Source organism: Nelusetta ayraudi, unplaced genomic scaffold (assembly GCF_046127955.1).
Source record: "Nelusetta ayraudi isolate G7.1 ecotype Tasmania unplaced genomic scaffold, CSIRO-AGI_Nayr_v1 ptg000004l, whole genome shotgun sequence".
Lineage (NCBI taxonomy): Eukaryota > Metazoa > Chordata > Actinopteri > Tetraodontiformes > Monacanthidae > Nelusetta > Nelusetta ayraudi.
Window position 1 is genome coordinate 10,528,530 of NW_027466054.1, and position 17,089 is coordinate 10,545,618.

The 17,089-nt window shown below is 44.4% G+C and overlaps 1 protein-coding gene across 4 annotated transcripts in view; it reads right to left on the reverse strand.

Moving 5' to 3' along the window:
- fat1a (FAT atypical cadherin 1a) overlaps positions 1-10,498 on the reverse strand; it is a 70,734-nt gene extending 60,236 nt beyond the window's left edge. For 2 of the 4 annotated variants that reach the window (XM_076034083.1, XM_076034061.1), the window contains exons 1-2: positions 8,507-8,665; positions 3,710-7,002 (exon numbers count right to left, since the gene is read on the reverse strand). In XM_076034083.1, coding sequence (XP_075890198.1) covers positions 3,710-6,974 — 3,265 coding nt within the window. In that variant the 5' untranslated portion in view covers positions 6,975-7,002; positions 8,507-8,665. Of the gene's footprint in view, positions 1-3,709; positions 7,003-8,506; positions 8,667-10,165 lie in introns of those variants that run through there. The other 2 variants (XR_012927711.1, XM_076034071.1) reach the window with 2 other exon arrangements.
- Between the last annotated feature and the right edge of the window lie 6,591 nt (positions 10,499-17,089).

Consider the following 17,089-nt stretch of genomic DNA (forward strand, 5'->3'; position numbering starts at 1 on the left):
CACCTGTACTCCTGTACTTTTGTTTGGAGTCCCTACGTATTCCTAACCAGGCTCCTGAAAACTATGCAACACATTTGTTCCTGGCGCTCTGGATCTAATTAAGTATCAGTAGGCCACAGACACTTTTGACTGCAAATTCTGGGCTGGTGAAGGTGTTTCGTCCCAGAAAAGAGGCACAGACCTCAAAAGGTGAATTATTGTATTGTAACACTAAAAGTCATGCAATGATTTGTTCAAAGGGTAAGTCACCTCGTTAAGACTCCACTTCCTTTTCCATACCCCCTAATAAATAATTATCAGTTGGGCTTGGCTCTCTGCTTCAACTTTAGTCATCTCACACAAGAGGAGATAATGTGATAGTTTCACATTTATAATCAAATAAAACCGCTCCCTTGGTTAAGATGCATCAAACTGTGACTGACCCAGGAGTACTTTGGGGAGTGGAGGTTTGTCTGGGTTTGTCTGACTTGGTTTCTTCTTGCCCATCTGTCTCAACTGGTGCTAGAAGAGCACAGATCAGTTCAGCTTAGCTGACCTAGTGAAGGTGAACATCTTTGGTTATATTTAAATTGAAGGCTCTGAATAAGAAGTTATAATCCTCACAACTTCACTCACAGCTGACCCACATTCAGTGTTCTTTTGGATTACTCTCAGTCACACTGTCAGCTGAGAGTCCAGCCATGGTCTGCTGACATATTTAAAAATGCTAACCTTTTTTTTTAACATCCTCTGCAAACTACTGTCGGAGAACAGAATTAACAGATTTTTTTTATCTAAAATTTGCGAGGTTTAATTCTTAATGGGGCGACACAGTGGAGCAGTGGTTAGCGCTGCCGCCTCACAGCAAGAAGGTTGTGGGTTCGATTCCGGGCCTGGGACCTTTCTGTGTGGAGTTTGCATGTTCTCCCTGTGTCTGCGTGGGTTCTCTCCGGGTTCTCTGGCTTCCTCCCACACTCCAAAAACATGCATGTCAATTGAACACTCTAAATTGTCCGTAGGTGTGCATGTGAGTGTGAATGGTTGTCTGTTTCTATGTGGCCCTGCGGTGAACTGGCGACTTGTCCAGGGTGTCCCCTGCCTTCGCCCTAAGACAGCTGGGATAGGCTCCAGCAGACCCCCGTGACCCTGAGCTCGGGACTAAGCGGGTATGGAAAATGAATGAATGAATGATAATTCTTAATGAATACCATGCCCTTGAAAATCCATCTAAATTGCCTCGTGTGTCGACTTAGCTATTTATGGCTTTCAAGCTCAAGCAACAAATGTGCACTTCCTCCCATGTACAAAATTGTGGAAAAATAAATTACAAAGGTGTTTGGTGTTTGTGCCGATAAAACAGTAAACAATGTCATTAGTACTTACTTCAATATGAAAAAAGAAATGCTAGCTTTTAGCTTTCACAGTTAACAAGTTCTAGTAGATGTAGGTTCAGTATGGTTGCTTGTGAGATGGCTTTCTAATTTAAAGATCTTTCAACAATGTTTTGTTAATAACCAAGGAATGATGAATTCGGTCTACAGCTTGAGAAGGATCCCAGAAAAGAAAGGTCTTGATAAGCGGAAGTTTAAATTAAGATGGCTCCAAGCCAGTGACCAGAGAGCTTTTAATAACATAGAGAATGTCTGGGCAAACAGTTGCCATGGACTCCCTGAGCAGTCTGACAAAAAGGAAACCTTATTCAGAGACTACACGGCTAGTGAAGCAAGGAATGACTTGAAATTGGTGTGAATAGGAGCTGGTTTGATTTTGATCACACACACCAAGAAATAGCAGAGGAAATGTGAAAAAAAAAAAAGTTGCAAGTAAGCTTTTGACTATAAATATGGTTCCCAAACAAAATTGCTGCCTTGGTTGTGTGGCTATAAATGCCAACACAAGATTATTCTCATTCTAGCAACCGTTAGAGTAAGTAAAAAACAAATATTAAATTTATTTTTCAGATGACTTCTTGCCAAAGAAGAAATTCACTGGAACAGCAAAATATTTAAAAGTTGTTTTTTTGGGGTTTTGTTTTTTTTTACTTAATCCCACAAATTTAATTACTGAAGGTATGTGGCTTCTGGCATTTCTGTAGCTGTTTAATTTGTTTTCTAACCTTAAACCATTTTTAACATTATGGTTAGTCTTCACAACATGCAGCTGCAACACAGAATATATAGTGGGGTGTGAACCCATGCTTATGTTTTCCTTTTAAAAGGGGAACCTATTCTAAATGCATATGGTAACACAAATCCACACCCTTCATCTAGTGAAATCATAGGAGGAGCATTACCACCTTGGCTGTTTTGAGTTGTCTACTGACCTTACATGTAATCCATAATAACAGTGCCCAGCCCAGGACAATCCTATCATTGCACCTCCTGATAATCACTTAATATAGGGCTCTGAGATTAAGTAGATCAGACCGAGTCTGAACCCTACGCAGGATTTTAAGATACAAATGCGACTGACTTCTGGCCCACATAAGGCTCTCACAAGAATATTATGATCCTTGTTTTAAATGAGCACAGTTATTTCCATGTTTACAATCCCATTACTGTGTTTTAGCATGAAGAATGTGGATGGCAATAATGCCATTCTTAATGAAACCACACAGAGTTGTTATGATATGCTTGAAATAAAAAACAGTATGTCCATTCAACATTCAACACTTAGTGTTAATAGTTGAATATACAACCACTACCACAGCCACCACATTTACAAACACGGCACAGCTGACACACAGCCCTTGAGGACAGACACTTCATAAAGAATTATCTCATCAAGTTGAATTCACCAAGAAATTGTATTTCCCAACAGGTTTGCTGAGGAAACCTTCTGTCATCTTCCTAAATAACCTGATTTCTTGAACGATATCCAACTAACGATATGAACCACCTTTCGAGCAGCAGGCAGCTAAATTCCATCTAAATTCCCTTCCATCTTTTTTATGTAGATATGAAATGTTGAGTTTACATCTGCCAAGAGAAATCCATGTATTATGCATTACGTTTCAGTTCCTCATTTAGACATTAAATATGTATAGCGCCAAGTGAAATGTAATTTCCAGTGGGGAGAAAAGTCACATTAAGCTTCCTGAAAACGTGGTTTACTAAGATGAAAAAGAAGGGCATCAAGCCAAGTCCAAAAGCGCCAAATCAGGTGATTGCTAAGTTTTGGACAGGAACTTCAGGAATTTCAAGACCGCTTATTTTGAGCTAATTTGAGTCAGCTGTTAAAGTCCTTCTGGGTAACTGAGCAAGTATTAACATATTTTGTTAAAAAAAAAAAAAAATTAGAAACCCACAAAGAAATCCTGCCAGCAAATGAACATTCAAAATGTTAATTTATTAAAACATTTACAGATAAATAACCCTTACCATTCTAATAATAAAAGCTACTTTGGCATAAGTATATTGTGATGGCAGGTCTATAGACTCAGAGATGGAATCACTTTAAATCTTCTTAGTAAAGCAGCAACTACTGAGGAATGTCCACATAGTTCAGAGAGACAGCTGGTCCATCTGTGCCTGTCATAAATTCTCCCTAAGAAGAAAAATGACTGGAATCTTCAAAGACTGCTTTCAATTTATTATTCCACAACATGATATAAAGACCTGAACTGAAAAAAAAACTGAGATGAAACACTAAGATGTAGAATTAGTTCAAACTAATGCATGCCTGTTTCAGAAAATGTTACACTATAGTAGGGCTGAGAGAGGAGACTCACCAGTTTCTTCGTCGATGGTAAATATCCCCAGGCCGGACCCGTCTCGAATGGAGTATTGAATCTCTCCATCTCGTCCTCTGTCCTCATCTTCAGCTGTTACAGTCATGACGGACGTGCCGACAAGTGCATCTTCTTTGATAAATCCTCTTTCCACAAATGATCGGAATAAAGGCCGGAAAAGATTCTCATTCACGTCCACCACATCCACCTCGATGAAGCAGGTTGATGACAGGGACATGGGCTTGCCTTTGTCCTTGGCCTTGGCTGTGAGGTTGTACACCTGTTTAGTCTCATAATCTAGATTTTTCACGATCCGCAGCGCACCGCTGAGTTTGTCCACTTCAAAATTTCCGTCGCCGTTGTCAATAAGGCTGTAGCGTACCTGGCTGGAGGGTCCTACATCAGGATCATGTGCCTCGAGCCACATGATCACAGTACCAATAGGAACATCTTCCCTGACCTTTACGCGATAATTAGGAGGGACAAATCTGGGAGGGTTGTCGTTCACATCTTCAAGGGTTATTTTAAGGGGCACTGTTGAAACCAACTGAGGCTCATTGACGGCCTGATCGCGTGCCGCAATCTTCAAGGTATAAAACGGGTGACGCTCCCGATCCAGCGGCTTAGTCACAGTCACCACACCTGTCTGCTCATTGATCATGAAATTATCTGTGCCTCCCAGAATTGAATACTTCACAACTCCGTTATCGTCTTGATCTCTGTCTGATGAGTCCACTTGGATTATTTCTGTGCCAACAGGGGTGCTCTCACTTATGTGAACTGAATACGATTCTTGCAGAAATTGAGGGCTGTTGTCATTAGCGTCCAGGATCTTAACGCCCAAGAGGCGAGATGAGGATTTTTGCGGGATGCCAAGATCATAGACCGTGATGTTGAGGGTGTAATAGTCTGTTGTCTCCCTGTCAAGGGGAGAATAAACAAGAAGCCAACCTGTGTCCATATCTACGATAAAGCGGCTTTCATTGTTTCCTCCTGAAATGACATACACAAGTTTTCCGTTGAAGCCGCTATCCGAGTCCATGGCACTTAGATGGACAATTCTAGCACCCACTGGGAGGTCCTCTTTGACTTCAATGACATTGGGAAAAGAATCCGCAAACTCAGGAGGATACCGGTTGACTGAGTGAAGGTCCATTAAGTTGTCATCCGGCTCTGTTTGTGTGTGGATTCTGCTGCCTTGAAGTAGCTTTTCAGCCAACATGGTGGCAACGCCAGTTTCAACGCACTTTAACTGGACAGGCTTGCGTGCAGTGATGACAGTTATGTTCATGATCATGGGCTGAGTGTTGTGTTCGCCGTCCGTTGCAATGATTTGTAAGCTATGCAGGGACACTTTAGCTGCCTCTCCCTCACTCAGCGTGTGCCTCAAAGACAGCACACCAGAGTTTGGGTTCAGTTCAAACAGATCAAGATCGTTTCCAGCTTTAATACTGTACCGTACTAGCTGCAGTTCATCAGCGTCTATGGCCGACACCGTGGTTATCTGCTCTCCCACGCCGTGATCTCTCGGCACCGTCACTTCACAGTCTACATTTTCAAACAAGGGCTTATTGTCATTCAGGTTGTTCAACGTTATGGTGACTGATGCTTCCACCTCCCTCCGGAAAGGGGCACCCCAATCTGATGCCCTAACTTTAAGGCTGTAAATTCTTGGCATTAACTCATAATCTAGGACCTCCGAGGTACTGATGACACCAGTGAAGTAGTCAATGACAAATGGTTGAGGGCTCATGTTGGTAATGCTGTAGGTCACGTAGCCATTCTCACCGCTGTCATGGTCAGTGGCTTTAACAGTGACCACACCGGTCCCTATGGGTACATTCTCATCAACGCTGGCCTTGTAAGATGTTTGCTGAAACTCTGGTGCATTGTTGTTTACATCCACCACATCAACAATCACTTTTGTTGCCGCTTTTTTGTCCATCGTAATGACTTCTAGTTCAAATCGAGGGGCAATGTCAGCATTGACTGGACCAGCAGTGCTGATTAACCCAGTATCTGGATTGATAACAAACCTGTTTCTTTCGATCTGGTGTTTAAAAGCATATTTAATGTGTGGATACTTTGGCACAGCTGTTACCATAGTGACGGGTGTATGAAGGGGGGCAAATTCACTCAGATTCACTCTGTAAATGGCTTTTTCAAAGACAGGAGGGCCCACTTTAAACTGTGCAGAAGTGACATGCACCAATTTAACAGATGAAAATTGAGGGGGGCTGCCTTTATCCTTCGCCTGTAAAGTGAGGTTATATCCAAAGGGTTGGCTATCCCAGTCGACATCCTTGACAGCTTTTATTTTGTACTCCTTGCTCCCTGGGCTGGTTCTCACAGCCTTGAACTGCTGAAGAGGGTCACCCGCCACAATACTCAATGATGCTATCTCTCCGTTTGGTCCATTGTCATTATCTTCCACTGTCACTATGGCATAAGTGGGGTCACGGTCTGTGTCCGACGGGGCCAGAGTTACAGCTGTGATTACAGGTGCATGCTCATTGGCCTGCTCCACCCTCACTGTGAGTTTGGCCATGCTACTGAAGCCACTGCTGCCGTAGAGCTTCATGCCCCTATCCACAGCAAGGATCTCTAATTCATACAGCTTCGTCTCAGAGAAGTCAAGTTTGCCAGTCAGTGTCACCACGCCACTCGTTGGATGAACAGCAAACATGTCGGTCCACTCCCTGAAACTATAGTAGTATTCTCCATTTGTACCGATATCAGCATCCGTTGCTGTGACTTTGGCCACACTGGTGCGTATGGCTGTGTTCTCTGGCAGGGAGATGCTGTAGGATGTTGGTGAGAAGAGAGGCCTCAAGTCATTTGTGTCCAGTACCTTCACCTTAACTGTAGTGCGACACTCCATATTAGTGCCCCTCTCTGAAGCTTTGACTGTCAGCATGTAGTTATCCTTAACCTCCCGGTTCAGAATGGCAGTGCTGCCTCCTTTGGTCCTTATTCGCAGAAAAGTGAAATCTCCCAACAGGTAGTCCTCGGCTTTGAACAAGTTCTCGTTGTCTCCAGAGATAATTTTGTACCGTATCTCCCAAGTTGGATCTGAGATATAGATCCCCATCTTGGCCTGACTCTCTAAGTAAGTCTTAGCAGCAGAGTTCTCATATATAGTGGCATTGTAAACTGGCTGGGTGAACTGCATGGAGACAGCCCTCGGAATCCTTTGTTTCTCTGCACCAGAGCCACAGAGGAGCTGCAGAAGCAGCACAAGCACTGGAACCAAGTGCTTCCCCATTATCGTACCGTGATCTTCACAGAATCACCTGGAAATAGTTAAAATGTCACAGTTAGAAATGCATGAATCAACATATATCAACATATACATTTTACTTTAACAACACTACATAAAACAACAGATCAGCCATATGGAGGCGTCATTTTGTTTCATTCCATGTGAAAACGCAAGTCGCGTAAATTCCAGACTGCTTTAAATGTCATTCCCAGGAATGACCTGGCTGATAAAAGGCTTAATAGGTTGCATGTGGAAATAAGATCTAGCAGAGCAGTCGCTCAGGTGATTAGACCTAAGGCTGTACTGCTCCCATGTCTAGTATTGTTCATTTTTCCACTACTTTGGTACAGCACACTTACAGACGGATGTGGCAATAAAAATGTGTATATCTGTTATTTATTTGCAGATGTAGAAAATAAAAACAAAAAACATATGTATTACACATTTTGACTCTTTGTTTGTGGCATTTCATCTCTGGCCGCATGGAAAATAAATGTCTTATTCTTATTCACACAATAGGGTCACAAGTTTGTTTTATTTAAATTTAATGGTGGTATGGTAAAGGCAAAAGCAAAAGCCTGATTGCTCTTTTCTACAGCTCACCGCCGAGCTGAGAAATCACCGATAGAAACACGGACACCGTGAGTCAGAAAAAAAAAGCTTTAAACTGCAGATTCACTCGGTTACAGCCGCTCCACAACGCCTCGGGCTGCGTGGGAGTCCTCACCAAGACAAATAAAAGGCAAGACGCTGGTATGTCTACGCAGGAGTGCGCTCCACAAAGAGTGGAGAGGAAGGGGGAAAACTAGAATATTTACTGTTGGCGTGCAGAAATGACCCGAGACTGGTTTAGTTATTAATGCGTAATGCGGGGTTAATCAGTGACAGGCTCGGAGCTAAAGTCATCTCAAAAACCGAAGCTATCACCTGCAGGTAGCCGACAAAAGGACCATCTGCTTCTGGGCGACGATTGTGAAGAGGGAGAAGAAAAAAAAATCAAAGTAGCCTCAAACTTCAACTTGTGCTCTATAAAAGCGCAATAGCAGCCTTTATTGAATAAGCAAGCCTCTGTTCTCTACTCCACCGCACCTACAAATCGAAAAAGTATCGTGTTTAAAAGGGAAGAATGCGAAAACTTCCGAGAAAAGAAGTTTGTAGCCTCCAGACTATTCCAGCTCTTCCCCCATCCCCCAACTAAAGCCATTCACTTCGCACAGCCCGATAGCAGCCGAGCGCTTAGCGGAGAAAAGTGCTCCATAAAACAGCCCGCACTTTACCAACAAGCTAAAAAACAACTCTCCGAACGACTAAACAACTTGACACTGTGTAGACGCTTGAAAACACGACGGGCAACGGACCGCTTTTTTTTTTTTTTTTTTTTTAGCGAAGCGGCGGCACAGCAGCTCGCTTTTCCACGGGCTCACAATAGTCGTCCGGAGCACGACTCAACTTTTTCCAACGGCCAAAAAGATGCTGATTTTCCGCCGCCGCCACGTCCAACTGTCCGCCTCGTGCACCGGCGGCGCTTCACGTACCTTGTAAAGTATCACTGTCGTATATTCGGAGGTTTAGCATGTGGTTTGTGTAGTCCAAATCTCGGCATGGTAATACGTGGACTCCCGACTCCTCTCCGTTACTCCATGGAGCAGTGAGCACCAGCGGGCAAGCTGCCTCTTCTACACCTCCTCCCCCCACAACCACACTCTCCACTCTGCCTCCTCGCTCTCTCTCTCTCTCTCTCTCTCTCTCTCTCTCTCTCTCTCTCTCCACACTCGCTGGAGCTGCTCCGTATCTCTCCGCGTTGCGCACGTCCGGATCTACTTTACCGGCTAGAGGCAGCGGGAGGTGCAGATAATAATAATTTATTTAAAAAAAAAAAAAAAAAAAAACTCCGCTCCAGAGTCCCGGCTGGCACTAGTGTGACAAGCTCTTACATTTGTCAAGAACAGTGACAATGTAAAAAGCAAATTTGGACTTTTCAAGAGATCTCACAAGCTTTTGTTTTGTCCATACGTGGGTCATTGGCTATCATGTCTTAACAAAGGTTGTGCACTGGAATAGTGTTTGTTCGTTCCCATCAATTAGTCTTTTTTTTGTTGTTGTTGTTGCTGGGATTTGTGCTTTCATTAACACCACATTCTTTCGTGTTTCTGTACGTTTCTGGGTTTTTTTCCACTAAGCATAAATAACAATAAAACAGTAATAGCCTTACCCGAAAACAAAACCGAAGAAAATGCCTAAAATCACATCATACTCCAAAATGGTGCTCAGTTGACGCGCAGGTCAGGCTAAGTCATGTAACCTTCCAGAGGTTACACGAAACCTTGCCTCTGTCCAAATGAGACTAGCCTTAATCCAATATTCACCACTTCGGCAGCAGCCCCAACACTTTTATGCCAGCGACGAGGTGGCTCAGGGACAGAACAACACGAAAGGATGCAAAGACAGGTTAATAAACAGCCTGTTAATCATTTTTAAATAGAGCATCGTTTAGTATGCTGACCTTTGACCACTGAAAGGTGGATAGATATCTTTTTACTTTCACAATGAAGCATGTTTAAAAGAGTTTTGCTGCTGCGTGTTTATAATAAATTGCTTCATGAAACAATATGGTCAACCCCCGCTATATCCTGTATTTTAGTAGCCTAGGGGTCAAGCTGGCTGTGCACTCCGACTGCAGGGTGACTGATGGCGAAGGTACAGTTGCCATAAAGGCGCTCTCCCCCCTACTACCAAGCCCCATCCGGAGCTCGACGCGTTCCTCGGTCCCAGGCTGCAACTCCCTCCCTCGCAGGACCTAGCTACCGTGCGACTGATGGCGCTGTCTCGCTGTTCTTGCCCGGGCAGCAGCGACCCCGCAGCAGAAAAGCCCGTGTGTAGCTCAAAAGAGCGGTCCGTTCGTATTATTCCACTGTGTGTGTGTGTGTGTGTGTGTGTGTGTGTGTGTGTGTGTGTGTGTGTGTGTGTGTGTGTGTGCGTGCGTTTTTCTGTGAGCTTGGGACTCGTATGCGTAAAAGTCAGTCCCAGCGGTGCGCATTTACGCGTCAGGCTGATGTGCACGGCGGCAGAAACGCGCGCCTTTGCTCGTCACCCAGTCAAAGGACGCTTCGAGCCGAGCCTCAAAAGTTTTTACAGAGCCATTTTTCAGAAACAAAAAAAACAATGAGCGCTAAATTGTACTCTGAGCTACTCACCACAGCAGCTGAGTGACCACCGGCTCCAAACTTCACTTCACATAAATCCAGGCAGTTTTTGCAAAATGTCTTTTGTTCGGGCATCTCTCAGACGAGTGTTGCCGCTCTTCCGCGAGACTCAGTCACCTTCCTTTTCTTTGTCTTTCCCCACCCCGCTACCTTCAGCCTCCTGTTCCGATCCGCTTAGCGTCCTCGCCACACTCGCTGCCCTGAGTTGTTGAGCCGAGCCGCGGGCGATGCTTCGCCTCGCTCCTCTCCTCCAACGACTGCTGCCGCTCAGGTGGAGTCGCTCGCCGCTGCTGCCTTCAGGTGATGTCGGAAATATCGCGGCAGAGAGGCAAGGAGAGGCGCGCGCGACCAAAGGTGCGGGAATAAATTCATTAAGAGGAGGGCAAAGTCGTGATTTTCGAGCCTGCCTGCCTTGGTGTCGATCGGGAGTCACTAATGGGGGCGGAGTGAGATGGAGAAACAGCCACTGACTGATGGGGATTTCTCAAGGTTTGCATTTACCCCGTATCCTTCATTAATAGACTAATAAAATAACCAGATGGAATTTAAGGTCCGTTCAACGTCCAGGTGTAAATGTGTCTACAATAAATTCGGAGCCATTTAAACGTGCTGTCTTTCACGGAGGTCAGTCCTGTTTGTATTCTATCCCTAATTCTCTGACAACGTCATTTTTCAACGGACACGTTTCTCCACAGCCGTATCGGATCTCCGGGGAGGCAGCCGGGATCTGACACCTTCTGCTTGAGGAACGTCTCTGACGTCACAGATTCCTCTCTCATACCAGGCATGCCCAGCTCAGTGTGACGCCCGTGTTAGTTCTCTTCGACATCAAACCAAGCACCTGAAAGAATCCTCCTTTTTCCATTATCATGCAATCATGCAATCCTTCTTTTATGAACCGTGCTCCTTTCGAGAAGGAATCGCCCACATGATCAATGGGCGCACGTGCAAATTTGAGAGCCAAACGTCTTCATTCAGCTCTCCCTGATGTGTGGTTTGCAGACTCTGAAGTGGCTGCCAAAAAAAAAAAAAAAGCCAAAGCACGGAGGCCGTTGAAGGCGGCAGAACAGCGTGAGAATCTCTGCCTAATGTCCATTCAGCACGGGCTCATTAAAGTCACATTTGCCTGCAGGCTGAGTAAACGGACCAGACCTATGGCTTCGGTGTGCGACTGAGTTTGTGTGCGTGTGTCTTCTCCGTTTGGCTCCTCACTATCTCGCTCCCCAGTTTTGTTTGAGACAATGTTTGGGATCTGAAACTGTTCTCCCCCCCACATTCTCTCTGTCTCTGAGTCTTTCCCTCTGATCTCCCTGTAAAGCTTTAATTGAATTCAGGTCAGGTGATGCCCAGGGCAGCTTCCACTCCTTTGATCCAGCCGAGGCTTTTGCGGTCCTGGTCTGCTGTGGGTCAAGCCTCTGTGCCTTATAGACCTTCTGGATTTACAGTGTTTGCATTAGGAACTCCTCTTGGCCCTTCATAACCTGTTATATCATCATCCACACTCAGACAGCAATCACCTCGGAGCCTGTCAATTGTGTCGCGCAAGGACTTCACTGAAAGGAAAAGAAGTTGAAAGTTCTTCTCTGTAAATTCTTAAGTCAATGTCCTCTGCCTTCAGTGTGATCTTTGATTGTTACATACCGTACATATTGATTAATGAAAGGAAGTCATCTTTTTTAGTGAGTATTCACACTCTTTTAATGAGTTTCGCGGTTGAAAATTCAAGAGCTCGTGGGACACACTCGCTGGTCCTCTGGGATGGTTCCATGTGACAAATGTCAGGCCAGATCAGTTAACTTTAGTTAATCATGACAAATGTTTGCAGCGTTTACAGCATTGAAATGAAGGAGCACACAGATCACAGAAAACATAAGCTGACACGGCACAGATGTTGACTTTGAGTGCAAGAGAGGAAAATCAGAGTTAACGTAATCACGACAACCACTCACGTCCCACTTCAGCCTCCGCTCTCAGACGTGTAGGCATCACCTTTCACCCAGAAACAAACATGCACGCTAAGCAGGTGTGAGATCCACAGCACCTTGCGAACTGAGATGAGAGGGACGGTATAGATAAGACAAGCGAGGGGGAGTTAAATAAACGTTGTGCATCATCACTGTGCCCCACTGCGGCTGTTATCACTTATTTACACCCAGTTTGTCCAAAGGCGACATGGCTTGGCAGCAGGTGTCCTGCAGAGTGCAAATAACACGAGCTGTTGTGCGATGTCATGTTGTGGAGTACAAGGTTACAACACAGCAACAGTTCAACTGTAAACATGCTGCTGGCAGCATCAGAGGTGATGCTGCCAGTGATAATACAGTATCAGACCCCCCCCCTCCCACACACACACACACACACAATGGAATTATCCCCCATGATTGGCAGAATGTGATTTTTCAGTGAGTATACAGTGGGTGTTTTTTTAGTGTATGTATGCATGTGTTGGTGGGTTTCATGCTGGATGCGCAGTGGTTGAGATCTGTGGACTTCAGAGCTTCCGTCCCAAGTCCAGAGCAAACTGGGTTTGGTTTCTTAAAACACAGCAGGCAGGTTACACTAAATATCGTCAGTGCGTGACGGTCTTTGGTCCTCGGCCCCTGTGCCTGCAACATCATCGCTCCACATTCAGCATAGCCGCATTCCCTCCCATGACATATTGCTTAATTTACGGTACACGTCGCAGCTCGAACTCCTCTGAACGTGACGCGCTAATCCGTTGCAGATTGTCCTCAGATTGCCGAGAGATGTTACCGGCTCTGACTCGGCGCGCCATGTGAGTTACATCTGCTCCATCCCTTGACTAATGTGGAAAGCCCAACGACTTGAAAGTGGCTACAGATCAGTGAAAGATACAGTTGATTTTCTAACGGGCCGGCAGCAACAGAGCATCCCAGTACCGCTCCCCCCTGCCCCCACGCCCCAATCCCACCACCACCCAATCTGTGTAGAATCTGAATCCCGAGGCGAGGTGGGGCTTAACTATAAAAGAGATTAGAATAATTCAATATCCACCCTGCTGTGGTGTCCTCAAGTCAAGACACCAACCCTCCCGGAGCGGAGGCTTCTGTTCTCAAGATGACCCTCTGTGCAAAGAGGAATACATTACCGTCCGCTGCGCCGCTACCTAAGGAAGTGATACCGTGAAGGTGCAGAATTGGGCTTTGTTTTTCTCCCACATTGTACCTGACACGCGTTGCGTTCAGGGAGTTGTTTCTATTTCAGAAAACAACATAAGAAATTTATGGAAAATGGTAATAAAACAACAGGCATTTTGCCCGCAGCCGGAGACAAAATGCTGCGCTCCAAAAATATCGCCTTCTGCTGCCTCAAGCAGGAGATTATCTTAGTAAAGCCCCTCGGTTGTAGGAGCTTCTGTAATTACCTTAAAAAAAAATGACACAAGAATGTGCTGCCATATCTGGAGCGACCTGTTTGGAGGTTTAACGCGCCATCATCTAGTTGGTGTTGTTGCTTTCAGAGACGTGAGCGTGAGGGGCGGAATGACATGTGTGAAATAGATTGTCGCACCCCTCTTTGCATGCATGGCCTTTTGTGAAAACCCGTGTCGTGCCCTTGGGAAAATCAATATCCCTTCTTTTGGCAAACTAATAAAACCCCACATTTGATGTGGGCTGGCGATGCATTACAGAGCTCTTTGTTATGCACTGACTTGTAATCCAAACTGGATTGCTGTCCCCAGAGAAGTCCTCAGGTACATTTCATGTGCATTGCAAGTCCAGGCAGTTCCCTTTTTTTTTTTTTTTTTACCTCGCCCTAAGTGACATTATTAGTGAGAGAAATTATGCCTTTTGTCCTTTAATATTTTCAATTTTATGGCTTTCTACTGATTTCATTGCGGTGCAATAGCTGCATTTTAAATAGTGGTGACTGACTGTGCATTTTTTTGTTTAGCAGTTTTTTTGACAAATGTACCTGCTTACATGAAAGGGAAAAAAACACACCCCTGGATAAAAGAGCAGACATTTAATGACAACAGAAATATATCAAACAAAACATAAAAAGGAAGAGCTCGAGTGGAGGTGGCCCCTCCGTAGAGGAGGCAGGATGTGAGGGCTGACCAAAGCAGCTTATACATCACTCCCCGTGTGAGATTTTCCAACTGAATTCATGGAGGGGAGCTGAGCCAGCAGTGGATGTGGGCTGTTTTTTAGATCATTGGGCTTAAATGAGATTGGGAGTGAGACCGACTTCCAGGAACAAGCAGAACTAACAAAATGCTTTTGACGGCTTGCAAACCTATTCTGAAAAATGGGTCGAATTTGCATTAAATGGGTAAATTGGGAATGTTTTCACGCTTGAGGCGCCTGCGAGGGCGGGGACCTAAGCACACTTGACCGCAAGGTCCAGTTTCATTTGACAGGTGGTCCCAGACACAGTTCATGTGTGACTGAGCGTGGCCGCTTGCATATGGCTCTGCAAAAAACAGGTGCTGCAGACTGTTAACCTAAGGGAGTGTGCTGCTGTGTCGTGCCAATTAAAAGCATGGCAGCACAACAACATGCAATTAGCGTCGGTTTGCCGATGCAGTCCAAAAATCAAGCACTGGTGGTGATGTCAAACTATATAATCTGTAGAAACTTCACTCATTAACCCAGGTTTCATAGGCAATTTGGGCAAAATGTTGTCAATTCCTTGTCTTGGCTCTTAAGCAGTGCTTCAATGTGGCTGTGAGAAAAGTCAGAAATACCATCGAACAGTGTGACTGCTGCTGTGCAAAAAAAGAAAAAAAGTCAAATCACGTATATATAAGTTCAGTAGATCTGTGCTGTTTGAAGTAGTTGTCTGTGAACTTGGAAAAAGTTCAAACTGTGTTGTAGCTGGCTGACACCAACCAGCTGTTCATTGAATTCAGTCTCGCACTGGACTCAGACTCATAACACAAACAGTCCACAGAAAATAAATGGTTATTGGTCAATCTCAATCACAGGCAACACCAAAACACACATAACCTTTTCCTCCCTCACTGAATGACCTTTCCTCGTCTGTTCCGTGGATGCTGTCTGCCAGAGGAGGCTCAGGAGATGACGTCTTTGAAGACTGTCTTCTAAAAAGTATTGTGACTGCAGCACTGTGCCATTGCAGACAAAATCATTATTGGGATAGTAATCTGTTTTAACTCACTCTTGTCTCGAAGAATATGAGTTAGCACACAGGGGCGAGAGATATAAAGTTCTTTTTTCCCACCCTTGAACTCGCTTCTCTGGAGCTGTCAGCTCTTTGATGTGATGTCACACACGCAGGAAGTGGTGAAAAAAAAACACTGACAACCTAAAAATACAATAACGGCAAACAAGCAAATAACAGAAAATAACACAACGCCGACTTTCATGTTAGATGTGCTGTTTTCCAATAGTCATTTTTTTCTCCCCCTTCAGTAAATCCTAATCCCACGGAAATTGTGTCGGGATTATACACAAAAGGCGCATTTTGGACATGGATTTGCATGGATGGATTAGTAAAGCCTTGTAATGGAGGCTCGTGTTTGTGGAGAAACCTCCGTCTCCTTGCTGCCGCACATTAAAGCGATGCTGCTCTCCACGTCTCTCGCCCAGGGAGCACAGATGGAAAATAAAAAAATCTCTGCAAAGGTTGTGAATTTGTACATATATATGTGTGTGTATATAATATATATATATATATATATATATATATATATATATATATATATATATATATATACATATATATATATACATATATATATATATATATATATACATATATACATATACATATATATATATATATATATATGTATATATATATATATATATATATATATATATATATATATATATATGTATATATATATATATATATATATATGTATATATATACATATATAGCCAGAAACAGACGCTCAAGTCAGAGACATATTTGCTTTACAAGGATGTTTCCGCATGTCAACAACCCCCTCCCCGTAACAATGCCCCAGTGCTGTGTGTTCAGTTTCAGCTCTGGGCTTTAAGGGGGGTGGGGGATGGACGGGGGAAGGGTGGGAGGGATCGGGAGCGCTTTGAACCCTCGATGATGTCTCAGCCTTTCGCAGCCACCCAGCCCACATTCCCTTTCAGCGAGAGAAAACAAGAAAAATTGGGAATAAAACAAAACCATTAAGCATCTCGCAGTGTGTTCATTAATGTCTCGGCACGCCGCCGCCGCTCCTCCGTCGCATTCTTTTGTACGAAACAAGCCAATCGCCCCAGTCAGGCAGCCATGTATTATGTATTTACAGACACTATTTTGCTTATCTAATGGGAGCCGTATCGCTGCCGAGATTGAGACAGCTCGGGGGATTGCCCCGAGGCTCTTACGCTGCCTCCTAATCCTCAGATCTGGAGGATGTCATTTCACCCCTGTGAGTGAATCAAAGTAGCACAAGTTTTCTCTCCTCTTATCTTGTTTAGCCCCGCAAAATAGAGAAAACAACTATGTGGCTATATACTGAAATAATGCCCGAATGCGTCCTTGGCAAAGGGTGGATGGATGCCTGCGGAGCAGATTTTAAGTAATCCCATTAATAGACAGCAAACAGACTTCCCAGCATGTTATGTTTTGTGTATATCCTTTGTTACTGTGCAAATTGGTATCCGTGTTACTGCCGGTGTCACGTTGCTGCAATCAGAGAATCACCATCTCTGGTCACGGCTAATCCATGTCTGCCAATCATCTTTATGGGTATTCAACCCCTGACCCCCCGCTGGCTGAAAGAATACCCATCTTTTGACACTAGGTGACCGGCCTGTTGGGATTCAGGGTTTGGAAAACCAAAAGGAGAAGTAAAAGGCAGGAAGTGCAGTGAAGGTGTTTACACTGACTGAGATCTTCCTCTTTTTTTTGTTTGTGTGAGCAAACATCACGTCCTGATATCAGGATTCAAGATAAGCTTCT